Source organism: Artemia sp. Qi Xiang Cuo, chromosome 20 (assembly GCF_049724085.1).
Source record: "Artemia sp. Qi Xiang Cuo chromosome 20, ASM4972408v1, whole genome shotgun sequence".
NCBI lineage: Eukaryota > Metazoa > Arthropoda > Branchiopoda > Anostraca > Artemiidae > Artemia > Artemia sp. Qi Xiang Cuo.
The window spans coordinates 19,165,137-19,189,618 of NC_142813.1; the positions used below are offsets into that span (position 1 = coordinate 19,165,137).

A 24,482-nucleotide genomic window follows, 5' to 3' on the forward strand; every position below is an offset into this window, starting at 1 on the left:
TTCTATTTTTCAATTTTTTTTTAAATGTATGGAGCCATTTTTGAGAAAAAATTTATACATGCATGCATAATTACCGCTCGTTTAAAGAGATTACATTTATGTATGTGTATGCAAATATCTCGGCAGGGATAACCCTTATATTCGCAAACATAAGAAAAAAGGATAACCATTCGGAGTACGTATATTCTATTTCTCAGTTGTATTATATCTGTTAATATTTTGTAGTATCTTTTTTTTTTTATTATTCATCTTTCAGGATTTGAGAGACAAAGATATGCTGATAATGAAATTGCAAGGTCAGCTGGGATCAGCACATGAAACGAACGTGAGTTATTTCTTATCAAAGTCTGTATATCATGGAAGTTTCATTTTGGACAGGGGGGGGGCAAGTATTTCGACAGGAGGGCCTAGTGACTCAATCAAATGAAAACTCAAAATCAGACTTTTCTGTTTTTTTGTTTTTTCCAAGAGTCTAAACAGAAAGTAAATATTTTCCATCTTAGAGTTGTTCAAAATCAATACATATTATTCACAATATCGCAGTTGTCAGTTTAATTCAACTGTTATCCTTTAAGTTGTTATAGTTGGTGAGATCTGTACCGATTTGACGGAAAACTACCAGTATAAATCGAAGCTAATAGAGCAGTAAATACTGTCCAGGTTTGTACGGAATATTATATTTTTATAACATCAGAAATAAATCTAGTATAGTATTAAAAAGAGAATGAAAAACTGGGTAGTTTAGATTTTTTAAACGTCTTTTGTTCATGCAAAGTGAGGAATACGAAATTTTTGACTAAAATTATGTGGATTTCTAAAATCTGTCATCCCCCTATAATTCATTGATGTGACTTAGTTTTCTTCTCAATATTCAAGTTGCCCAATTTTTGAGTGGCTCCAATTCACAAAAATATAGGGGGTTGGCAAATTGTTCGTTTTGTTCAACAAAAATATCGAAAAAGGCATTTCTGAATGAAAATACTCCAAAAGTTTATTTTTCAAAGTGTATGGGGGGGGGGCAAAAAAGTAGGGGCAAGTCCCCAATAGACGAAACTGCAATTTCTTTGGCTGGAAATGAACTTCCGTGTATATGTGGATCAGTGAGCGTAGAAGGACACCTTTTGCTCGACAAAATTAGCCAAGGAAATTTATTGTTACAAAGGGATTCCAATCAAGGTGGGGAGGGTTGGAGGTTTTGAAAAATACCTCGGTTGTATTTTCATTTTTTTAAAAAGTCCCTCCTCCTCCCTCCCGTCGTACTATATTTTTTATTTATTGGGGCCGGTTTTTTGTTGTTTTTTCTTAGGTGAGCTCAACGCAAAATTGTTATTATTCTGCTTCTGCAAATAATCCTCGTGGCTACTATAGCTTGTTATAAGTGGCAAATAAAAACGTCGGCTGAACTACTCAGTGAGGCTATATTGGGTGAAAACTATCTACCCTTTTCTTTGTTTTACTTAGGGGCAACGTCTGATTGATTTTTATTTCAATGCATGCAATTAAAAAATAGTGTTACTTTTAGGATCAAAGCATATTTTTAGGACTCTTCCCTCCTGCGTTCATGGTGGTTTGCTGCCACATTCCTGCTCCCGATTTTGACCGTCAAATTTTATCATTCTTTAAAATAACTTGGTATTGGCAGATTGTGAATCCTTGAGCATGCATCCAACCTCTGAAATTCTTTTCAAATCGTTGCCCAAGTTTATAATTTTCGAGATACGTTCGTATTGGGATACTAAACTTTATTTATTTTCTCTGTGTCACCAAACACTACCCGTAAAATATTTGGTATCTGAATGGTACCCTCTAACTAATCACCCTAAAAATAAGCTGAATTATTGTTGAGATATTTTCTTCAGAGTAACATTATGTAACTGAACCTAATGGTGTTTGTGACTTGACAATTCAGGAAAATCCATCGCCTATTTTGCAAGAGTGATTAAATTCTCGTTTTGTATAAATGAGATTCTATAAATGAGATGCAAAAATTCTTATTTTGTATCTAACAGGGAGTGTATATATCCTTGGTGAAGATACAACTTGTAAATGTCACTACCATCTATAGTAACGATCAATGAATTTTGATTGTCGGAAAAATCTGCATAGATAATAAATGTTATGCTTTTTAGAAATTACATTGTTTCAAAAAAGGCCTGAAAACCCTTTGCTTTAGCCGTGTCGAAGCTAACTAGCTTAAAGACAAATACTAGGCGCTATGGAAACAGTTTTTTTCCCTCATTGATTACTTCCTTTAACAATAAACCGTCCAATTCCCAAGTTTAAATTTTAATTAAAAAGTTTCTTTATGTCTATTATGTAATTTAGCTCTTGGTATTCTCAATTCTAGTATATTTTATCCGACTTGTCTTTAATTTTGGACCATTTTTTTTTTCACTCAAGTTAATTCTCGAAGATTGACTCAGATATTTATCTTAGAATTTTATAACAAGTACTTTATGTGTGAAAATAGTTTATATATGATAAAATGTGTGAATACGCAAGTATGAAATATACATTATTTGCAAACCTTCATGATTTAAGAACATGTTATCGTGCCTAAAACGAACAGACGCATCTCGTATTTTTGTAATTCGACGGAAGAGTGACAGCAGCTTTGTTAATCTTTTTGCAAGAACAGCGTTTTTTTTACTTTTTTTTTCTTTAGAGGTTTCAATCAGAAGAATTTGTACAAATAACAATGAGTAGCTAAATCATCCCGCACCATTTTTGGTCGTATTATAGAATATAGCCCAACATAATTGTGTCCATGTGAAACTAAATTGAATCCAAAGAAGCCACGGAACATAAAGTAGTTCCTACTATTATATTTTATTTAAATTAAATCAAAAACATTAGAAACTAAATTTTCGTACTTCTTTTCGAAAATCTGCGTGATTACGACACGCTCTGTGATTTTTGTGCTAAAGATTGTGAAACATTGTTGTTCCATTCATGAATATCCTCTATTGCTTTAGATGAAGTTTATGGTGTGTGTGTAACTGAACTACCGTGTAACTAAACCCCAAGCAACTGAACCCCTGTAACTGAGCCACCGTGTAACTGAACCACCGTGTAACTGAACCACTGTGCAACTGAATCCCCGTGCAACTGAACCCTCGTGTAACTGAACCACCGGGCAACTGAACCCTATTTAACTAAACCCTCGTGTAAACTAAACCCCCGTGCAACTCAACCCCATTTAACTGAACCCCTATGTAACTAAACCCCCATATAACTAAACCCCCATGTAACTTAACCCCCGTGCAACTGAACCACCGTACGACTGAACCACCGTGTAACTGAACCATCGTGCAACTGAACCACATAACTCAGATTTTCAGTTCTCTAAAAATATTAGGCAATATTATTGGATGCTTGAGGACTGGGTTAAAGGAGGCTTGAGTTAAATGGGGGTTTGTTAGAACAGGGGTTCAGCATGTAACTCTATATCCCCCTTTTTTTGTTTTCCCCAAAACCCCCATGCTTTCTATGATCGTTTGTTTTAACTTCTGTTCGTTTTGGGTTTCTTTTTTTTTCTGTAGTAATTTCTTATCCTTTTGGGTTTGAATTATTATAGGAATTTATTTATTTCTAGTCTTTGGTTTAATGTGGCTCTTTATTTTTATTTGAAAAATGGCTTTTCGAAAAAATCTTTTTATTTAATTTAAAGAAAGCGCAACAAAAGTGATTTTTTTTTTTGTTATCTAAATTCTCAAAGTTTCGATATTTTCAGCACAGATATTTATTACTCATCGTTCAGGAAAGGTCTGATTCATCTACGTAAGAAAAAAAAATCAAACCAAAAGTTTCCAAACACAAAGAGAAAGTAGCTTTTGTGTCGCCTCCACCGAAGCAGGTAATTAAACTTTTTCAAACCAAACGATAAACAACTACGAGCGTAGAAAATGCCACAAAATGAAAACAACAAAATAAGCAAAGTGGTAACAAAAATTACAGTATGTAGACGGTAAGAGCCACCGTTTACCCCCCCTCCCCCTCCGCCAAAAACATCCCTTAAGGAAAATACCCCGCGGAAAATAACACCTCACGGAAAATACCCCCCTCCCAGAAAATACCTATCCGTGGAAAATCCCCCCCCCCAAAAAAAAACCTCTTGCGGTTGGTTAGTCTCCAATCACTTTCGGCTTATAAAAAAAATACTAGAAATGCCAAGGGATTATCAAACAATTTCTACCTCCATCCTCCTGTCGTATCTCCCTTAGAGCTAATTCTATATTTATTTGAAGGCCCAATGAGAGCTGAGATGTTTTGGCATCAAAATGCACCCTTTGAGATATCTCCGTCTCTTCCTAGCTACAAACTAATCAGATAACCCCATTGCAGAAGTTTCAGTTCCTTTTTAAGTTTTTTTGATTTGTCTATTGCTTACAGATAGTATTTGTCATTCGGAAACATACGGAAACTTTTTGTGTGGGGTTGTTCTGGAGGATCTTTCATGAGAAGAAAGTATTTGCACGGAGAGAGGGGGAAGATTTAGACATAAATTCTTTTCTTCCACTTCCCTTAGAACTTCTCAATTAAACTAAAAAATAAAACGACTCAAAGAAGATTTTTAAATTTTGAAAACCATAATTTCCGCGAGGGGGGTATTTTCCTGGTGATGGGGGTTCCATGGGTGGAGGAGGGGAAATTTTCCGTTGGGGAGGGGGGTAAACGCTTAAACCCGTAGAAAGTGACAGGGTGAAGGGAACCCCCGTTAACAGACATAAAAAAGAGAAATAAATCTTGATTTAAGAGTTTATGACGTCCGATTTTCTTTGTTTTTATGACAACAAAACAGAGCATTTTTGTAAATCCTCTTGACAGTAATTTATATAAAGACTTAAAAAAGCAAACAATTCCAACAAGGTTGGACATTTAAAGATTCTAACTTGTGTTTTACTCAATATAAGTATGGTTGTTGAATCACACGAGAGTCCAGTTTCACGGTGGTGGAGTTCTACCGTGCTTCAGTTGTAAGGTGGTTCAGTTGCACGTGGGTTCAGTTACACGGGGGTTTAGTTAAATGGGGTTGAGTTGCACGGGGGTTGAGTTGCACGAGGGTTCAGTTAAAGGGGGTTGAGTTGCATGAGGGTTCAGGAGCACGGGGGTTGAGTTGCACGGTGGTTCATTTGCACGGTGGTTCAGTTGCACGGTGTTTCAGTTGCACGGTGGTTCAGTTACAGGGGTTCAGTTGCTTGGGGTTCAGTTACACGGTGGTTCAGTTACAATGGAACCGAAGTTAATAGGCCCAAGATTGCCATGTGTCCAGTGAATATTCTTTACCATTCGTTATATCAAATTATAGCCTGTTAAGTTCTGCTAATTTTGATGCAAAGAAAATGCCACTCCGTTTTTGGTCACATTACTTTCTTGATTTCATGTGGAAATTTGACCAGTAGATACAAGTCTACTTCATTAAGCTTTTCCACTTTGAGCTAACAATTTAGTTTCAAGAAAAAAGGTCAGAATTATACTTTTGTTTTTAGCTTGACGATATTCTGTAATCCGAAAACAAAAATGAATAAATGATGATATTCAAGATATAGAATAGTTTTATTTATACAAGCAATCATAGTTTAGAATAAAAATTCCAACTAAATGGCGCAAGTACTTACAACGAAAACAAGAAAAACATGAGACTATAACTTATTAAACACTGACATGTAAAAAGGAATGAACGAATTGGCGTAATGGTTTGTTCTTGGAGTAGGCAATCGCACACTAACTTTGTTAGTTGACCTTGCGTTCATTTTATTCCTCATAACTGGGGATAGAATCTCTCTAAGTTTTTCACTGCTAAGAAGAAATTGGCCAGATTTGCAGTTCAAACCCAAACGACGCTCGTGAAGTGACGGTAGTTGTAGGGTCGATAATGCCGATTCATAACTTACTTATGCGTCTGAAAGAATAACTTTAAAGGTTCTTTTTTGTAGTGACTCAAGTTGATCGCTTAGGTAACTTGTGTTGTTGACTTGAGGGCCCTATACAGGGGAAGCATACTCGAGAATTAGTCAAATATATGTAAGATAAGCCGTCTTAAGCCGGGACACAGAAAAACCGAAACGACGTAGTAAGATAAGGGTACGCGTCGCACCATTTGCCTTTTTGGTGATTGTATCAACATGAGTACTATAAGAGCAGTCAACGCTAAATGTGACACCGCGAATTACAGCCGAAGATACACTAGGATACGGTGGAGGAGGACTGACAGTCTCTCTTTAGAGGATTAAAGCGAAGGGTTTTGGTTTTTCCTTCGCTGATTTGAAAGCTGTTGATAGTACATTGGTCTTTAAAGTTGCTCATTGCATCACTGGATTGGGGAGCTGCCTCGGAATTTTCAATGAGGTATTTCAGAAGAACTGACAAGTCTTCTACACGCTTAAACCTGTCCTCAAACTCAGAAAGGACAAAGTTTATAACAGCTAAAAACAACAGTGCTGCAAGTTTCGTGCCTTGTGGAGCACCACACGTGAGCTCAGCCCATTCGAAGTTGGTGTCTCCTGTGAACAAACTATAGACACACTGGAAACGGTCTTGCAAAAAATCGATCATAGGCAGCGCACCAGCGCGGCCTAAGTAAAGAACGATGTGGCAACAATGTGTTTTTTTTCTTCTTCTTTCTTCGACAGGCACTTCGTATCGAAGGCTTTGCCGTAGAAAGTTCGAAAAGGGCTTATTCGATTGGAAATTGGGGTGGCTAGTGCCCCTGTTAATAGTCGAAAGTGATTGGAGGGCAAGTCGCCCCCCCCCACGCCCATAATTCCCCCAAACGCATCCAATCAAAATTTTGAGATATCCATTTTGTTCAGCGTAGTTGATTTCCAGATACAAAATATCTTTTTGAGGAGGACACTCCCCCACAACCCTCGGGGCAAGGGTTTTAAGTTATGCCCTGAGGGCATTCTTCTTCTTCGACTGGCACTTCGTATCGAAGGAGTTGTCGTAGAAACTTTGAAAAGGGCTCATTCGATTGGAAATTGGAGTGGCTAGTGCTCTTTTTAATAGTCGAAAGTGACTGAAGGGCAACTAGCCCCCCCCCCTTCCCCACGCCCATCATTCCCTCAAACACATCCAATCAAAATTTTGAGATAGCCATTTTGTTCAGCGTAGTTGATTTCCAGATAGAAAATACGTTTTTGAGGAGGACACTCCCACATAACCCTCAGGGGAAGGGTTTTAAGCTATGCCCTTGGGGCACATATGGTTTTTATAGAAGGCGTTGTCGTAGAAACTTCAAAACAGGCTCATTCGATTGGAAATTCAAAGGACTAGTGCCCTTTTTAATAGTCGAAAGTGATAGGAGGGCACTTAGCCCCCCCCCCCCCCGGCCATCATTCCCCCCAAACACATTCAATCCAAATTTTGAGATGGCCATTTTGTTTAACGTAGGCTTATTAATTTCCTGATAGAAAATATGTTTTTGAGGAGGACACTCCCCCTAAACCCTCAGGACAAGGATTATAAGTTAGGTCCTGGTAGCATATAAGGTTTTTATAGAAGGTGTTGTCGTAGAAACTTCAAAAGGGGCTCATTTGATTGGAAATTCAAAGAGCTAGTGCTCTTTTCAATAGTGGAAAGTGATTAGAGGGCAACTAGGCCCCCCCCCCGCGCCCATTATTCTCCAAAACACATCCAATCAAAATTTGAGATAGCCATTTTGTTCAGCGTAGTTGATTTCCAGATAGAAAAAAATGTTTTTGAGGAGGACACTCCCCCAAAACCCTCTGGGCAAGGGTTTTTAAGTTATGCGCTTGGGGCATATAAGGTTTTTATAGAAGGCGTTGTCTTACAAACCTCAAAAAAGGCTCATTCGATTGGAAATTCAAAGGCCTAGTGCCCTTTTTAATAGTCGAAAGTGAGTGAAGGGCGACTCGCCCCCCACGCCCATTATTCGCCCAAACACATCCAATCAAAATTTTGAGATAGCCATTTTGTTCAGCGTAGTTGATTTCCAGATATAAAATATGTTTTGAGGAGGACACTCCCCCACAACTCTCAGGGAAAGGGTTTTAAGTTATGCCCTGGGGGCATATAAGGTTTTTTATAGAAGGTGTTGTCGTAGAAACTTCAAAAAAGCTCATTCGATTGGAAATTCAAAGGGCTAGTGCCCTTTTTAATAGTCGAAAGTGATTGGAGGGCAACTAGCCCCACCCACTCCCATCATTCCCCCAAACACATCCAATAAAAATTATGAGATAGTCATTTTGTTCAGCGTAGTTGATTTCCAGATAGAAAATATGTTTTTTAGGAGGACACTCCCCCACACCCCTCAGGTCAAGGGTTATAAGTTATGCCCTGGGGGCATATAATGTTTTTATTGAATTCTTTGTCGTAGCAACTTGAAAAAGTGCTCATTCGATTTGAAATTCAAAGGGCTAGTAACCTTTTTAATAATCGAAAGTGATTAAGTGATATTTTTTATTGTTGTTGTTGTTTAGACCAGGGCACTTCGTATCGAAGGAGTTGTCGTGGGAACTCCGAAAGGGGCTCATTAGATTGAAAATAGAAAGGGTTGATTCCCTTTTTAATAGTCGAAAGTGATTGGAGGGCAATTAATACTCCTTCCACTCCCACCCTCCCATTTGCCCATTATGTTTAAAAACTAAATGTTGCCTTAAGATTAAATCAAAATGCACTGTGATAATGCTAATTCCAAATAAGGCATCTCAGCAGTATCCCAAGAACGACTGAGGGTATTATGTTCAAACTTTCGGGGCTACTCCCGCTCTTAAAATTTAACCAAATCAAAATATCGCAAGTGTATCCAAGCTATCAAAGAAAGTAAACAGATTTTTTTGCGAATGGTATCAAGTTTACCATTTCAAGTCAACTAGAGGAGGTATGAAACTAAGTTAAACAGTCTATTTGTGTCCAGATTTTTAAAAGGGTGTATGTTGTCAAAAATTGCTGAAATTTTTTCTCCAGCATACAAATAGAAGGCCAAACTATAAAGTCTTAAGAAACGAAAAGATTTAAAGTGTTATTTTCTTTTTCCCTGAAAAGACTATGTCAATATAAAACGAACAGAAATTAATTATAAAAACTGTTTCCACAAAATAATTTTTTTAAATAAAATTAAAGAACTCCATTAAACCAAAAATTAGTAAAAATAAAAACAAATAATCTACCAAGCGTTAAACTACCACAAATCAGCATCGATAAATAAATGAATCCCAAAACGAACAGAAATTACAATAAATAACCGAGTCAAACTCAAAACGAACAGAAATAAACATAAGTTGGGCGCAAAACCCCCTATGCCTTCCCAAGGGCAGAACAAAATTTGCACTTTAATGAAAAAATACAAATGAATGTGCATTGTCATTTTAATATACATATACTGATATTTAGTAATCAAAATGTTAATGTTACTTGATTTATTAAATTTATAAAAGTAAAAACATTTATATTTCTTTCAGTAAGTTAATTTACTGAAAGAAAATTAACAAGAACAAAATTGTTCGTAAGTTAATTCTTGTGAGAGAGCAGTGTTTCACAAAAGGGGGGGGGGGGGGTGGTTAGGTCTACGTCTGCTAGTATGCACGGGAATACTACAGTTATGGGCAAGTCATTGTTGACTGTTACTGTTGAGTGATTGACTTGACTCAATTAAGCTCTGAGGCCTATGTTGGCTTAAAACACTCTCAATTTGAATTTGTGCTTCTGAAACTATGGTGTTGTCGAAGTGGGTTTTTGCCAAATTCTTCAGAATAATGCATTTCAACTGATTGGGTAACTCTAATTGGGGATGAACATAGAGGTAACTGTAAAGCTGACTAATTTCAAGTATACGGTTGATTCATCTTCCAAAGCATGTGGAGTTACTGTGTGAAATCTTTGGGGAGTAATTCCAGGTAGTTTTGTTGGTCTTGATGTCTTTCCTTGCGCAGGATTTTCCAAAAGGGGGTTCTTCAGGGTTTTCTGGGGGGCACTTGGTATCAAGGGGAACCATGGATTAGTTCTATCGCGGATGAGATTATTCTGAAAATTTTCAACTCTAGGGGAAGCATTGGGAACTGTTGGTGTCCTGGGGGTCTGCTGATGGTCTGAGGGCTGCTGGTTGCCTGGGGCCTGTTGGGGAATGGGGGACTATTGGTGTCCTTGGGACTTGCATTGCTACAAAAGGGATTGGAAGTTCTTGCTCTTTTGCCATTCTTAGTATCTCTGCCCTTTGTTTATATTTGGGACAATTTCCTTTGTCTAGGGACTGGTGTTTACCCTTATAATTAGTACATATTGGGTTAAATTGACAGTTTGACTCATTATGGTCCTTGCCTAGGCAAATCTTACAAATGTTGGAATCATCTCTGCAGTATTTTTTTGTGTTCCCAAGCTTTAGACATTTAGTACACTGTAATGGCTTTTCTTTGTATGGCTTGAAAGATTTTTGTTGGCCAAAGAGGAACACTTTGTCAATATTAAATTGTCCTTGAAGCTCAAACAACAATGTTTTAAAGTTTGAGGTTTCAGTGGTATCGTAACCAAGGATATGGCCACTAGAGACCGGAATACATTCACCTTTTTCGTTCATCATTGCTTCCATCAGGTCTGAGTTTAGAAACGATTTAGGGACATTGTAGAGCACAATCTTTGTTTGTATCGGGTTTGGGGACCACAGACGGGCTGTGACAACAATATTTTCAACACTTTTCAGCTCCTTTACCTTTTTCACTGATGTGGGATCGTTCGAAAGGATATCTAGGGATCCTGATCTATTCATGTTCATATTAAAGTTGCAACCAATGGTCTTGAAGAGGGAAACTCGCAACTTTGGTAGATCACAGTTGTTAAACAAGCGATTATCAGTTTGGGGAACTTGTTGAATAATTACCGGGAAATCGGCTGGATTTCTTAAAGAGTTGTTTGTGGTATCGGTTTGATGTATTGTTGCTGAATCTGGTGGACTTTTTGTTCTCTGTCTTCTACGCTTGGCCGAGTTTACTATCTTAAAGCCTTCTTCGTCTTTTTCAGTATCAGTTGTTGAGGATGATGGACATTGGGTGGTATCCATGTTTAGGGTATGAATACCCTTCAGAGAGGTCGCTGGTACAGACATAGTTGTAGGGAGGGGGGGGGGGGCTCTAGCAAGGGCTTTTGAAGATGGTTGAAATGGTGACTCACTCATATCTCTACCAGGAGGTTGTTTTTGAGGCTCCTTTTTTCGAAACATTTGAACTATTCAAAATCACAAATTCGAACACTAATTTGAATTTGAATCTCAATAAATTCAAAATAATCAACGGTAACGAGAAAAGTACCAGTAATCTGGTTTAGTGTTTACTTTTCAGTTGCCAAGAAGTTTTGTTCACAGGTTAGGTTGCGAAATTGCTGGTATCCAGATTATAAATAATTCACAGGAGAAATGTCTCCTCTGAAATCACAACCAAGACCGACTTTGACGTTGATGTCCGGCTCGGAGCAATTGTCATCAAAAATTTGTAGTTGCCGATACAGCGACCGAACGTAAAAATCGAATCTCTTGTTAGTATAGTGTTTTGACTTGTATAGTAGTTTTGACTCGTTTGGTTTTGGGGATTGCTGAATTTGCTTCCCAGAAAATGATGAAATGATCGGAAGTCTAAAGGGATCCTAGGGACCGCGGTGCGTCATAGAAGTCTGTAAGGTTCGTTAAGATCAAGTCAAGTATGCTGCCACTCTGATGGGACGGTATTACGACGACTTACCCCAATTCCTAGACACTGGAAACCCGCTGTTTGTTTCTTTGGTTAAAGTCACCAGCAATCACAAAGGCAGGAGAGGCATACTTTTGGCACATTTTTTCTACGAAAAACTGTATGTGTTCAACAAGATCTTTCCTGTTTCTGGCACTCTCAGGGTAATAGACCGAAGTGACTATCAAACACGAGAATCTTCTTGATAAATGTGTTGGTTTACATTCCGTCCACAATATCTCATGGTCGGAGTCAATTGGATCGCTTAACAGCTTTGACGGTAAATAGTCCCGAAAGTAAAGTCCTAAGCCGCCTCCACGACGATTCAGGCCACGGTCACGACGAGTATTAAAGTAGCCAGTGTAGCCTTTAATGCGCGCTGACTCATAAGTAATGTCCCAACATTCACTTATTATTGCGATTGAGGCGTTGTTCTGCTTGATTATAACTTCGAGTTTGTCGATCTTAATGTTCAAAGAACGCTCGTTACACACGATTATATTAGGCAGCTTTTGTTTAGCTGAAAAACGCTGTGGACGTAGAGCAGGCGGCGTTTTGTTACAGTCGCTAATCACAACCAGTTCGCTATACCAAAGAGTGAGCACAGGCGCCGTTTTATGAGCAGGAAAGTAATTTGCTGGTACTCGGCAACTTGGTCTATGTGGTAGGGCTTTAGTCTTGGTCTTAGTTGAAATTAACACTGGTATCAATTAACCCAGTTTTGTGTCTACCTCCATGTTTCCCCCGATGAGAGTGTTTGATAGATGTTGTAGCTATGGTTGGGCCATCAAAAGATAGCATAAAGCTAATCCAAAGCAAGGTAGCTGGTGGATTTAATTATCTTCAATGTTTATTTAGGAAAAATGCGCGCAAATATCTATTTTAACGCAAGGGCGCCGTCAGAAAATTTTCCAGAGGGGGGGGGGCAAACGCCAAAATATCAGTGGTGGTTGAGGGACGGAAGATATTTCAGGAATTTTTTTTCGTATGAATAAGTTTGTTTTTAAACACTTTTAGGAAAACACTCTCAAATAAAAATAGCAATTAAATTGCATGCAAAATGATTCAAAATATAGTAAATTTTAAACGACAAGGATTCCTGGCAAAGGGATCAATTTACTTAACCAATAATATATTTAATTATTATGCATTTAATGTTAAAAGAAAATCAAACTGAAACCAAAATTACTAACATTTATGGCTTTTGTAGATAATAAAACGTTTAGACTTGTCTTTATGCAATTTCTTAGGCCTTAGAATAGTTTAGAGAAGGAACAGATATGCTCAAAGATCACTCTGCCTGCGTAGATACCAAGTTTTGATTTTATAACGGCCATGTAAAATGTACCTCTTTCATAATAGGACAATTCTTCCCCTCTCAAACTTAAATCCCTTATATATTCAGATATTTAAAAAAAAGAATAGCGAACGAAAAACTAAATTTAAACTTACTATCCAGCTGTCAAATTAACCTTTTTTCTTTTTAGTGTCCTATTCAACTAAATAAAATGAACAGGTTAAAAAAAAAATTTGTCACAAAAGAATCTTATCAATTAGTTTGGGATAAAAAAAACTGGAAGTAAAAAGTGACTTGGAGCAATATTCACCGAAACTAAAACTGGAATTCTCATAAAAATTGCTACACCAACAGTATTGGCTTTTTACGCTGATTCTAAATATATATAATTCTTTCAGTTTACTGCTACCCACCAAAACCAAAAATCTGAGAAAATTTCCCTGATTTTTGAAGAAAGGGTTAAACACCCCCAAAAAAGCAAGCGATCTTATTAAAAATTCCTTTATTAGATACATCATATCAGAGAACCCTACCATAGGGGTGTCAAGCTCCAATTTTCAAAATGTGAAATTTCGCTTTTTTTTTTTTTTTTTTTGAAGAAACAACGTCGATGCATGTTTATTTGTTTTGTTTTTCACAGGGGTGATTGTATCAAACTGAAGGCCCAAGAAAATTGGGAGGGAGCTCATTCAAACGTGAATTTAAAGCTATTTTTTAAGTGACCATAAAGATTGGGCCAGGGGAAGTCTTGTTTTCTTGGTATTTTAGGGCACCAAAATACGAATTTCCCCCAAAGAAGACGAATTTGCAATCAATTTAAAATTCTGAGAAGCTAATTGATTTAAAAGTATCAATAACTACATTTTAGGCTTCCCAGTTGCAAAACAAGTAATGCAAAAGTGGAATTAAGTAAATTGTTCCTCTATTCAGCTAATATGTTACATTCCCATATCTGTCATCACAGAGCTCGAAAATACAAGGCAGGTCGTTATCAGCCCCGACAGGAAATTTCTTTGGGATGGCAAATACTGCTATGAACTTAGTTTTCAGCAATTTTAAATGGTGTTATTTTCTTTTTCTGTTTATACGAAGTTCTTTAAAGTATCTTACTTTAATTGAAAAACATTTTCTATTTGTTTAATTACATTTCATGAAACTGTAAAGTTTTATGAATACAATACTTTTGGTAACACAGAAAAAACGATCAATATTTCAATGATCCCTGTCTGGAGATCGACCCGGGTCAATAGTAACCGAAACTCTAAAAAACGGAATTTTGATACCAACAGATATTTCAAAAGGGTTAGCTTGTTATGCTGATTCCAAATATTTAAGTTTCATTAACTTTAGTTTTATCCATCCAAAGCTACAAGCCTGGGAAAATTTTCCTGCTTTTTGAAAAAAGGGAAAAAGACCCCCTCGAAGTCATAGAAATTTTTATGAAAATTACATCATCGAATTCAGCGTTTCAAAAAATCCTAATGTAGAGGTTTCAAGCTCATATCAGTAAAAATGTGGAGTGTTGTAATTTTTGCAAGAAGAAAGATCACGGATGCGTGTTTATTTGTTGTTGTTGTTTTTTTCATGGGTGATCATATCGATCCAGTGGGCCTAAAACGTCGAGAGAGGGCCGATTCTAAAGGAAATGAAAAGTTGTAGTACCCTTTTTAAGTGACCAAAAAAATTGGAGGGCAACTAGGCCCCCTCCCACGCCACTTTTCCCCCAAAATTGTCCGATGAAAATTTTGAAATTGCTTTTTTCTTCGGCATAGTTGAAAGGCTCAATAACTCTGTCTTTTAGAGATAATATGACCCCCCTACAGCCCCTGGGGAAAGGTTTTTAAGTTATAAAATTTAACTATTTTTTATTTGTTATTGGGAAGTATGCATACATTTTTCGAGTGTGGAGGGAGGACGAATTTTCTGCTGGAAGCATTTTGCACGGGGAGAATTTTCCATAGAGAGGGAAGTTCCCAGGGAAGAAATTTCTTTATATGTCTTGCTTTTTCTTTACCGATTCAATTTTAGTCGTGGAGATGTTAAGGGTAATTTTCCAGGGTACATTTTCGCCAGGATTGAATTGCCCAGAAGATATTTCTGTGGGAAGGGGTTTTTTCCGTGGAGTAAGAGCCAAGTATCCTGGCATTATTTAAAAAGCAGTCAGAAATTAAATAGAAAAAAAGTTTTTTTTCAATTGAAAGTAAGAAGCAACATTAAAAATTAAATCGAACAGAAGTTATTACGTATATAAGGGGAGTTGCCGCCTCCTTAGCACTTCGTTCTTTACGCTAAAGTTTAAATTTGCCCCAATTGTTTAAAAACAACTGAAACCCAAGGGTTGTTTGGTTAGAACAATAGTAGCTTTTTTAAAAGGGTCAAAAGACCGTTGCATAAAGAGCGAGGTGTTGAGGATGGGGCAACCTCCCTAATATACGTAATGATTTCTGTTCGTTTTAAGTTTTAAATTTGCTCCTTACTTCCAGTTGAAAAAACTTGTTTTTTTTTATTTAATGAAGCTTAGAGATAAACATTTTTCTAAAAGCAATGGAAAAAAGTATGTCAATTAAAGTATACAAAAATGAAAAAAAGTATTTAATTACAAAAAAAATACACAAAACAATAACCTACTTACAAAAACTCATATCTGATCTCCCAGCATTAAGTTCTGTTGAGCAAGGCCGAAGCGTTGGACGGATATTTTTTACCAATATCGGCAGTTTTGAAATTGGTTATCAAACACCAAAATATTTAATGCCTTTAGACTCAATTGTTTATAAAAATTAACGCATTATCAAAGTATTTTGCTCAAAGTAAAACATTAAAACTAAAATGAAGAAAATCAAATAAAATTTTTAATTCAACATTTTTAGAATACCAAAAACCAATATTTTTGATACCTTTATACTTCAGAAGTGTAAAAAATTAAATATTTTTCATAGTGACAACTAGGTAAATACAATCACTCCTGGAAAAAAAACTAAATGATAATAAAACACAAAAAAAACGTATCCGTTCAGGGGAAAATACAAAAATTCCTAGCAATCCGATCAGAGGAAACATTTCTGATTATAGAGGCTTCATATATCAGCTCATGCGTACTCTTGCAATGCAAGCTAAAGTTGACAGCATATTTTTACCGAAATTACCCCTTATTAAGTTGTTTTCCTTGTATTTTCTATAATTAAACGAACTTTCTGTATACTAATAGCTGCCCTAATTACTAATAAACAAATACATATTTAGGATCACCATAAAAAAATGATTCTTTAATTGAATATTATCAATAGTTAGGCTCTTACACTTTCGTTTTTGAAAAGGATCGTTATTTACTTACCATTCATTACTATGAAGAATTTGATTTTGAATGTTTGGAGAAAACTGGAAACGGATCACTCACAATATAAGTTCACAAATTAGAACTTATATTTTCCTTATTAAGGGTCAAAATCTATTGGCAGGTGCCCAACAATGGCGCAACACACATTTTTTCCATGTTTTTTCCCTATTCTGATCTTTTTTCTTTGGTTTGCTTATAGTTACTTTATAGTCCCAAATTTCCAGGGGGGCAAGCCCCCCCCTCTTTGCCGACACTGATGTTTTAACGCCTTCGTTTGTTCCAGTTTCTTTCTTGAATTTCTTCCCCATCTAGAAGATAGAAACAAATTCTCAAGGTTTGATCACCTCTTTGCCGATATGTAATTGATGACTTTTTCCATTATAAATGGAATAATCTATAAAAAATACACACATTTTGCAGCTCGTGGTTGTTTAGAAAAAAAGACATAGAATAATGATAATAGTAATGTTTTTTAGAGAAAATTCGCTGAAGAGATGGACAAACTGGAATCGACGGTTTTAAGAAGAGAAGAAGCTATAACAAATGTTACAGAAGACCTTGTGAAGGCGAATCAAATAATCGCTAAATTGCACACTGATAATAAATCAGTTGCTACTAAGGTAGTTGCTTTTTCTTTGCTAATACTGACAAACAGGAGGTTTGCCCAGAAGTTTGGTGTACTTCATTTTTCATGTGTTTTTTTTTTTTTTTTTTTTTTGGTGCATTCAAATGTGCCAAGAAAAAACAGGTTTTTGCCACGCTGCTCAAGTAGCAACGTCAGCCCTCTTCCCTTCCTCCAATACACACCTCCCAATGTGACCAGTACTACAAAGTTCATATTTTAAGCCCCAGGTACACAAGAGTCACACTTGTTGATAAAGTCAGAATACACTAGGCTGCAGCTTATCGCGTTAGTTGTATATCGGGTTGAATAATTTCAACCTTCAAGCATAAAATTTTTGATTGACTTATCAAAGTTGAAATTTAAGGCATCATTTTTTTTTGTAAGGTTAAGGTGGCTGTGCTTTCGGAGAGGAAGGGTGGAATTGATTAGATGTAGAATTGTTTTGATGAGGGACGTGGTTGTGTTGAAGAGTGAAGCGAGAGCCGTATGTATGATTAAGAGGAATTGTTTATGGGACTCAAGGTGCGTTTTTTGCATAGATAAGTATAATTTATGTTTATTTATTTCTATTTATATTAATAAAACCCGATTGAATAACAAAAAAATCTGAAAAATCATCAGTAGTTTTCCAATAAAGATGTAAAGACATAGCATTTGTAAGCAATTATCGGGAACAATCTTGGGTGTTCCCGACCTCTTTTTTATAGACTTTTCAGACCAGTTCAGTGCAGCTCATTATTACTGCACTTCATTATTACTTACATTATATATATATATATATATATATATATATATATATATATATATATATATATATATATATATATATATATATATATATATATATATATATATATATTTAAAGCAGCCTAATTCGATATTTACTCAGCTATTCTATTTTGATATTTTCACAGTAATAACTTTCAATTGTCCACGTGGTGGGCAAAAAGAAATAGAATTTATTTTTGTGCTATGGAAGTAGCCTAACTTTCTTACTTCTCCCTCACTATGTACCGGCCATCGAATATTGAGAAGGATCTGTTTTTGTTGAGTAAACGAACTCGGAAATGATTATGTAAAACAAACAAAGCCTTTCTTTGAGAAAATTCAACAACAAAAAATTCATAAACTAACTTTGTGAGTATGCTTACACTCTTTTGTAATTAAGTATATTTTAATTCTCGGTCTTAATCAGTTTAAAACTGTATATTTGATTTTCATTTGTAAATGGCTCGATTGCTATAAATTATGTTTCATGGATAGCTTTGTTCCTTATTGCTCAATTTATACTGATTCTCAAGATGTTTGGACAATTTGCTGTAGCGCACCCAAGTTTTGGCCCTTGGAACCTTCTACTGCCCATACTGGTTGTTTCACTCACAGTTACTGAAGTGTTTTCATTCTTTTGAAGTTGCTTTAAAGTAAGTCTTGGGAACAATGACATCTGGAGCATTTTTCACTTTGCTTGATTATAAATTGACCCTTGCAAATGACCGAAAAACCTTTTTTTTTCTTGCAGAATGAAAATGTTGGCGCGTTAATAGATCTTCCTATCGGCATTTTCATTTAGTATATGGTTATTAATGCTATGATTAGTGAGAAATTTATGATAGCGAACAGACGATAACTACAGTTAAACGTCCACCCCAAGAAGTAAAAAACTTGTCCGAGGGGGTGGCAAAATATACAAAATAAAAACTAATTACTAATTTACTAAAAAAAGCTATTTACTTTACTACTCCTAATCGGCATCACAGACCTTATAAGAAACAATTTTGTCAAATGTACTATTCTATTCATACCCCGAGAGGCCATAATTACTAATTTATTGATTCGTTTAATTCCCCTTTCCCGTTCTCCAAAAGAAACACTAAAATTCACATTTACCAAAAAGTATTTCGTTAGTTTTACTCTTAACGAACAAATATTGCTAATATTTTTTATATTCAGATCAAGGTGTTCGCAACTCCTAATCCCGCGATGAAGCACAGAATATGTCGACCGGGTCGAAACAAACGGTGGAGTATTAACCTCTGTAGAAGATCGAGGGATTTGTCTCAAATCTGCTAAATTATGATTGAGAATTCTTGTGAGAGTTTGGCGTAATCGATTCGAACCGTTTTTACAGTGAAATCAAGAAACAACCTTTTTATTAAAAAAAAAATTATTTACACTGCACAGGTTTACTTAGCTTAGTTCTATAAGGCAAATCGAAGATTATGTCTAAACACACATTTTTTTTTTTAATTGTTTTGATGTTTGTTGTCAACTATGCTTGCTGGCTTTCTTAGTCTTCTTTTTTCGTATAGTCTAATCAAAAATGGGACCAGTCCCAGAATCTCAGAGCTTGTGAAAGAGAGGAAGAGATTCTATCCCATCTTTGTGTAAATGTACAATCAATCAATCAATCAATTTTATTCAATCAATAAACTCAACAAAATACACTTCAATATAAACTCCCCCCTAAGGCTCTATGGCCAGGAAAAAAACAGGGGAGAAGCAAAAATGAAACAAATACATAAAAAACAAAAACATTTTCAACATCATACATTCACACCTTTAAGAGACTCAACACAAGAAAAAAAAAAACTTAATTACTACCTAGAAAATCCCTAACATGATTTTTGAACATACCAAACGAATGGCAGCTTCATGCAGTATTGCAGACACAGGGAGTGTTTTCCAAATCCTGTTGCAATTTCTCAGAGGATTGAAGTCAGACCTCACTGATGGAGTATGAAGATTCTGTAAATTGCTGGAAGTGCGGAGATGATAATTTGATTGATGAGAAACAAAACATATTTTTTTACATAGAGCAGCAGGAAGATGGCCGTGCAGCTGTAAAGACATGAAAGAAGAACAAGAAAGAAAATAGAGAGATTTCAAATTAAGCAGGGGTTTAAGTGAAGATCGGTTAGTTTCCTTAATAAGAGTCCTTGCTTTATCATAAAGTTTTGAAAGTGGCATCAGAGACGAGGGAAAAGTTGATCAGAGACGAGGGAAAAGTTGACATCCAAATAACAGAACAATATGAAACAAAAGATTGAACTAAGCTGTAGAACAAGATTCTAAGAATCGACCCTGGAAATATGTGTTTGAGCTTTCTAAGGATTCGAAGACTCCTGGAGACTTTCATTTTAATCAGGTCAATATGATGCTTGAAGGAAAGATTTTCGTCAAGCAAGATGCCTAGGAATCGAACGTAACGATCCTTAGGTCTACTTAGAGAACCTCTTGATACGTATATTTCATTTAAGTCAGGGCAAGCCTTTGAACCTCTGGAGTAGATGAGAAAAAATGACTTCCCGACATTTAAGGCAAGATAATTTACATCAAACCATTGGATAGCTCTTTCAAAAAGGGCATTTATCTTTGAACGAAGATGAGACTCAGTTCTATCAGCTGTTACAAGAGTACTGCAATCAGCAAAAGCAATAAGTGCATCCGGTAAGGACGAACACCTGTCACAGTTAGTGACGGATGCTGGTTGAAAAAAGACGACAGTACATGGTAGGTTTTAAATTTGGAACCGCATTAATAAGGTCATTGACGTAGATTAAAAAAAGTATCGGCCCAATAACAAATCCTTGTGGAACGCCAAACTCTATTCCCGAAGGGTTAGAAAAGTGCGGATCAACCGAGATGACTCGACCAGATAAATATGATACAAACCAAGAATAAGCATTCCCTCTTATACCAATAAGCATTCCCTCTTATACCCATAACCTCTTATACAGAAACCTCTACAAATACCTCTTATACGAAATGTGTAGTTTTTCATACTGTTGAGGCATACAACATTTTTGCCTCATTGCTGCTACCAAAAGTTGTTCTCGGTGTTACTTGCGTTTCTCATATTTATTTTTCTTTCCAGCTGCAAGCTCGTAGTGAGCTAATTCTTCAGCAAGAAAAAGTAGTTGAAAATCGGGAAAGCGAAATTAAATCTCTAAAGGAAGAAATGAAGAAGTGCATAGAAGAAAGAATAAGAATAGAGGATGAAATGAAAAGACATAAGGAGAATTTCGAAGATGCTAATGAAAAACTGCAAGATCAGGAAAAGACTTTGAAAACTAACGAAACAGGTACTATAAGAATTGGGGGTCCGGTATCTAATGGCGTTGTCGTCCTCTAACAAGTACGCTAATTTCTTGGTAGAGAAACCTCTAGTTTTGTTTTATATTGACCGCACGTAGTTACCGTTGAATGTTAGAGTTTTATGATTAATTAAAAAAAATTAGGAGTTCGATTATATTAAAATAAAAATTTAATTAAAAAGATTGTTTCCTTAATTTAAAGAGCCAAGATTCACCGTTCAAGTATGTTATGCTACCAAATAACTGTCTTTAATCACGGTATGTTGTACTTGGCATTTTCCCGGTGTGAACCGAAAACATACCTTGAAAGCTCTGCTGCCACCTGAAAATGAATGGCCACATATAATGCTGTGTCAAAAGAAGCATTGAATACTCCTCACCAAACCTCTTTTAATTGACTATATACGCACTTTGTTTCCGTTACTTCTTGTGATAGGGGGCGGTAAACCAAAAGTCAAAGGTTTAGGCCAGAGCGATATTTTTTTTTCTTGTTTCAATCAGCGCCGACGCAATGGTTTTTAAGCCCCAAAATTTGTATCTGGCCCCACTTCTCGTTAAAATATATCGTATTAATCAACTGGTTGCTCAATGATTTTTAACCTCAAAAGTTGTTTCTGGTGCCTCTTCTTAAGATTGAAATGACTATTCATAACCCACTATTATTATAAATAAGCCGCATAGACATTATAATCCCCTAATTATCAGTTAAATATTTTGTGGGTTGCTTGGGTATACATTGACATTATTAATCATGAGGTTTCACTAGCTGTTGTATAGTCGTAACCTCGCAAAAATCATGTGACTTCCGGGGAGAGACCTGACACCCCCACCCGCTATTTCTGCGTCTCTGATGAACATTGTTGCGCCTCAGGATTAAATTCTGCAACTCTCATCTTAAAAGTTATGGAAAGCTCGCTAGAATTTTAGGAAAGAACATTTCTGCTGTTTAAAAACTGCATTCTACTTTCTGACCCGAAATTACTAACAGTTTTATGGTCTATATACAAGAGTATGGATTATTTACAAGAGTAGAAATCTATGCTATATTCGGCTAAAAAAAACAACCACCAACGTCATCTAGCGTTAGGCGTTTCTTGGTCTTTTTCAGTATAAATTTCAGTAAGACTGGACACTAGTCTGCATCCATACATATTATCCCTGCATCTTTAATTATAGTTATTTCCTGGTTGAATCAACAGATAACAGATCTGCAAAAGCAACTCGGTACTGCACAAGGATTGACGAGCAGGCAAGTGGCGGCAACACTGAGCAATATTGGAAAGCAGCCTCATTTAGGACAGCTCAGAGCAACTAGATGTGAACCAAATAAGTCAAAGGACGATTCTGTTGGCACACATAGAGACAGGTGAGGCTCAGTACTCCCTTATATGAAAACTAAAAAGGATGGGCTCATAAGTCCGTTTTTTGTTGTTGTTTTATCGTGCACTGAGGATATAGATAACATCCTCTATTTAGGATATTAGGCGAATATCCCATTAACAGGATGTCGTCTAGATGGTGTATACAAAACGTCCTTATTTGAGAACCAGAGAATGGTTATGTAACCGTCTCTTCCACGGGTAGAACGAAACTACTACTTCTAGTACTCTTTGAATACTTTCTCTGAAAGTAGTAACTATTTTGTCTTCGTTGATTCATTTTGCGTTCTATATTAGAGACTGTTGGCATAGTATAGTAGACTTCAGTTTCAGACATGGCAGATATTTTGAATGTGTTTGTAAATGTTATGCGAATAACTAGGTAACTTGAAGGTTGTTATGTTTTTTGGCATTAAAGTTTATTTGGACTTTGAAATAAACTACTGCCATTAACGATTCCGATAATTCGAATTACGAAACGCAAAATTCCTGGTCCAGAAACTTTGAATGTTGCTGAAGAGCTGATTCGGAGCGCAAGAAAATGGAAGGCTAGGTCATTATAATCTTGTTTCATGGCTCACAATTTTTTCTGTGATTATACTTACTGTCATTTTAATAAATGAATGCTCCTTTAAGCAGTGTGAGCTGAGTTACTTTATTCTATGCCTGCAATAAAAATTTATGTAACCGAAATTACAGGTCTCCATCTATTCATATTATACCTGCATCTTTAATAGGAGACATAAATAAATATTACTTGGATCCTAGCTACACAATTGTCCTGTCCCGCTGAATAAGAAACAAACAAAAACTTGTTTCCCAATCAGTATTTTGAAGATAGCTACTTTTAAGCGGTTAAGTATTCCTTTGAAGATTTGAAAATCTCACACCGGACACATTTTTATTTATGTTAGGCTCCTATTAAACCAATGCCATCCACTTAATTTAAAAAATCACCTTAGATAATTGATCGTGCTGCAGCAAGACAGAACCGGTGAAAAAGAGACTTATCTCAAGCTCCAGAGGAATATAAAAATCTTTTATTTTGCGTCAAACCAAAGAGAAATCTAATGAATCACGTGGGACTTTTGGGGGTTCCAATCTGTACCATTAATTTTGTTCGAATGGCAACCCTGTCTTTCCTCTGTGAATTACATTCTAGGAGATGATAGCTAAGTCCCTATTTTTCAATTTAAAAATAAATACCACAAGCGATCGATTGGTGCTGTTCAAAATCCAGTAGCTAATATATCCGCAGTTATATTTTACTTTAAACCCTGAAAATGCTCCGTTAGCTAGGGTAGAATCCTCCTTCCCCCTACGGAAAAAAAAATTCAAATAAAATTATCAAATTTGGAATGTCTTCTTTTCCACGGGGGGGGGGGGGGGGTAAAGTATTTGGACAGTTTGAAGTCAGAAAACAATACTTTCTAGGTATATGGCCACTAAAAAATACAGAAGAATAGCGAGGTGGAAATTTTGTTAACTGAAAAAAAATCCCAGCATAAAGTAAATGTAATGTTTCATTTAAGTGTTTATTCCAAGTGTTAGGTGTTTCTTTTTTTTGCAATGCCCGTTTTTCCAAGTATTGAGAACTATTACTAGGTTAACGTAGTGTTTCATTGAAGTGTTTTTTTATGATCGCTGATCAAAGTTTGTTATTTTTGCCTTTCATTTAGGCTTATGTTATTTTACTGTGTTCATGGCCGTATATTTGGCTTTAAAATACATTTATCTATCTATCTAATATGCAGAATAATTGTACCAAACACATTTTGCATAGACCCGCTATACTTTATCCCCCCCCCCCCTAATGTACAAATCTATAGCTTAAATTTATTTCTAAATTAACGAAGAAACTAACCCCTATGGAAATTAAATAAATAAAATTCTCAAATTGGGAAAGCCTTATTTTCCACGGGGGTAAACGCCTAGAACCCTAATGAATAGGAATATTCAAGTCTAATGAGTAGGAATATTCAACTTGAGTTCTGATGGAATTACGGGTCAATTTTCTGTTAAGATTGTGTACACTCATGCTTTTTTCAGTTAATCAGCTAAATTCGGTTGATCAA

The 24,482-nt window shown here is 36.1% G+C and overlaps 1 protein-coding gene across 4 annotated transcripts in view; it reads left to right on the forward strand.

The window, feature by feature from the left end:
• The window catches only part of LOC148939969 (spindle assembly abnormal protein 6 homolog), a 98,437-nt gene that overhangs the window by 72,273 nt on the left and 1,682 nt on the right, over window positions 1-24,482 (forward strand). For all 4 annotated transcript variants that reach the window (XM_089105958.1, XM_089105956.1, XM_089105959.1 and 1 more), the window contains 4 exons: window positions 257-325; window positions 16,786-16,929; window positions 20,809-21,016; window positions 22,205-22,394. In XM_089105958.1, the coding sequence (XP_088962084.1) occupies window positions 257-325; window positions 16,786-16,929; window positions 20,809-21,016; window positions 22,205-22,394 (611 nt within the window). The remainder of the gene's footprint in view (window positions 1-256; window positions 326-16,785; window positions 16,930-20,808; window positions 21,017-22,204; window positions 22,395-24,482) is intronic.